The sequence below is a fragment of the Raphanus sativus genome, chromosome 3, assembly GCF_000801105.2.
Source record: "Raphanus sativus cultivar WK10039 chromosome 3, ASM80110v3, whole genome shotgun sequence".
Classification (NCBI taxonomy): Eukaryota; Viridiplantae; Streptophyta; class Magnoliopsida; order Brassicales; family Brassicaceae; genus Raphanus; species Raphanus sativus.
In genome coordinates, this window is record NC_079513.1 from 17810194 (window position 1) to 17812368 (window position 2175).

A 2175-nucleotide genomic window follows, 5' to 3' on the forward strand; every position below is an offset into this window, starting at 1 on the left:
AACGGATGAGATAGTTCCGGGATGTTGCTCTTGAACGTGGAATCACTATGGAAGCAAAGAAATTCATCTTTTCTTTTATATAACATTTTCACCATCTTTTTCTTTCCGATGTTGAGAAGAGATTCTAGCTTGTAAAATCAAGAGACCTGCAATAATTTTCTGAGAAAGATATGTCCATTTGGAATTATCAATCTAGGAATGATCTATCTAGCTAAGGAAGGAAAAATATGGTTCTGAGTAGATAACGATGCTTGATTTGTCACTAATGCCATCGACATTACTTTCTTTTACAGCAGAAAGTCTCGACGACTTCACGACCAAAGGTATGCACAGTTTCTGCTGGCTAGTAGCTAGCGACCAAAGGTATTGAGCTATCTTAATGTCCGAGAGCAAACGAGAAACCAACTTGCACCAATTTCAACGTAAAAAGAACATGTATAATATTAATCAATAGTTTAGAACCCAAACTGACCATCAAAGCGGAGGAAACACACTTGACAAGATAAACAAAGAGTATCAAAGTCTTTTAAATACAAACATTAATAGAAGATAAAACATATTGGTCAGGGTCAACAGTGAAGACATGATCAATGCCCTGGATGATCCCCAAAACTTGTCCATCCTGGCGCATCTCCGGCGAAACCTCAGCACACCAAACCTGCATCCTCTTGGGTCCGACGACCACCCCCCAGAAGATGACGATGTTGCCACCAGATTTGCTGAGTTTGAAACCCGGAACTAAGCCAAGGAGGCCGTGTTTGTAACCACGGTTGAGCATATAGCAATGCCACACATCCGAGTTATCTCCAAGTAAATAGATGGCAATCTCGTTCCTGAAATCAAACTTGAGGATCATTGTCAATGGTTGAGAACGGTAACTGATTCCTAAGGATTTCAAAAGTCGGACTAGTGGAATGTGCCGGGTTTAGTGGGTGGGCGAAGCTAGAATGTAATAGACTGAATTAGGAGTTTTTGTTCAAATCGAGTTTTGTAACCGAATCTGAATTCCCGTTCTCGGGGTCGATCTATAAATATATATAATTATAAAAAAAAAAAAAAAAAAAAAAAAAAAAAAAAAAAAAAAAAACTTGAGGAAGCCTTGAAGATCTTCCAAACCCTTCACCTTGTACCACTCCATCTTCCCTTTCTTCACCCCACTCCAAGGGTCACACCACATGATCTTCCCGCAAATATCAAGACTGAATAACAATCTGTCTATCATCGCACAACAATCATCTTCTAAAAAGAAATCGTTCCACATACCTTCTTCACTCCGAAACTCGTACGAGTAACTATCCGGACCAACCACCTCAGTAACCTCCTTGCTCAATATCACCGGCTCAGGGATAACCACTCTACTCCAAGTTCGAGTGTTTGGGTCGAAAACCTCTGGATCCTCGTCTACGCAGCCTCCCATGACGTATATCTTACCGTCCAAGACCCCTGCCTTGGCTTCATACCGAGCAACTCTCATCGAGGGCAGCTCGCTCCACGTGTGATTCCGACAATCCAAGAACCAGACGCGAGATGTTTCCACGGCACTTATCCTCCCTCCCATCACATAGATCCCCCATCCCAGGGAGACAAAGGTGGCTCCTGTCGGAGTCGAGAACGAAGGGTTCGTGATCGGGACCAGCCGATTCTTCTTCGTTGTTGTTCCCTTTCCTCGCCTGAGTATGAACCAGGCCACCGGATCACTGTTGAAAGTAGTTCCCATGCATACATAGATGCACTCCTCCCTCGTACCCATTCGAGATCGGATCTCGTACATCTCAGGGGAAGTCACCAGTGAGCGGATGCTCTTTGAGAGCAGTGATAAGGCACCTAGGTCGGTTCTCGACACGCGGGCCAAGCAGTTTAGAACCATTTCGTCTGGTAAAGACATTAGCTCACACGGTGGAGATACAACACTCCTCATATTTCTGCGCGACTGCTCTACCTCACGGGGCATCAACGTCCTTCTTTTTGTTTTTGTGTGTTGCACAGTCAGAGAAATGAAAACGATGATGAGGCCCTTTGATAAAAAAAATATTCCAACGGAGAAACTAAAATAAAATTAGGAAATTTTCCAAAATTCATATACCAAATTTATTTACTCAGAATTGGTGAAATTTTAACACCAGATTTGGCCTTTTGGTGTCAATTTTTTTTTTATCTCCAATAACGACACCAAAT

General features: G+C 42.7%; 1 protein-coding gene across 1 annotated transcript; it reads right to left on the reverse strand.

Annotated features, from left to right (window-relative positions):
* Nucleotides 1-428: 428 nt before the first annotated feature.
* On the reverse strand, nucleotides 429-1947 carry LOC130509380 (putative F-box/kelch-repeat protein At5g03000). The gene is made up of 2 exons (XM_057005271.1): nucleotides 1264-1947; nucleotides 429-833 (listed from the first exon to the last, which is right to left on the reverse strand). Exons 1-2 carry the CDS (start codon nucleotides 1916-1918, stop codon nucleotides 739-741), a joined length of 750 nt encoding a protein of 249 aa, XP_056861251.1. The 5' UTR covers nucleotides 1919-1947; the 3' UTR covers nucleotides 429-738.
* Nucleotides 1948-2175: the final 228 nt, after the last annotated feature.

Coding starts and splice junctions, on each gene's coding strand:
- LOC130509380 (XM_057005271.1), bottom strand. CDS start 1,918: ATGAGGAGTGTTGTATCTCCACCGTGTGAGCTAATGTCTTTACCAGAC. Junction 834..1,263: donor CGAGTTTCGGAGTGAAGAAG/GTATGTGGAACG, acceptor GTTTGATTTCAG/GAACGAGATTGCCATCTATT.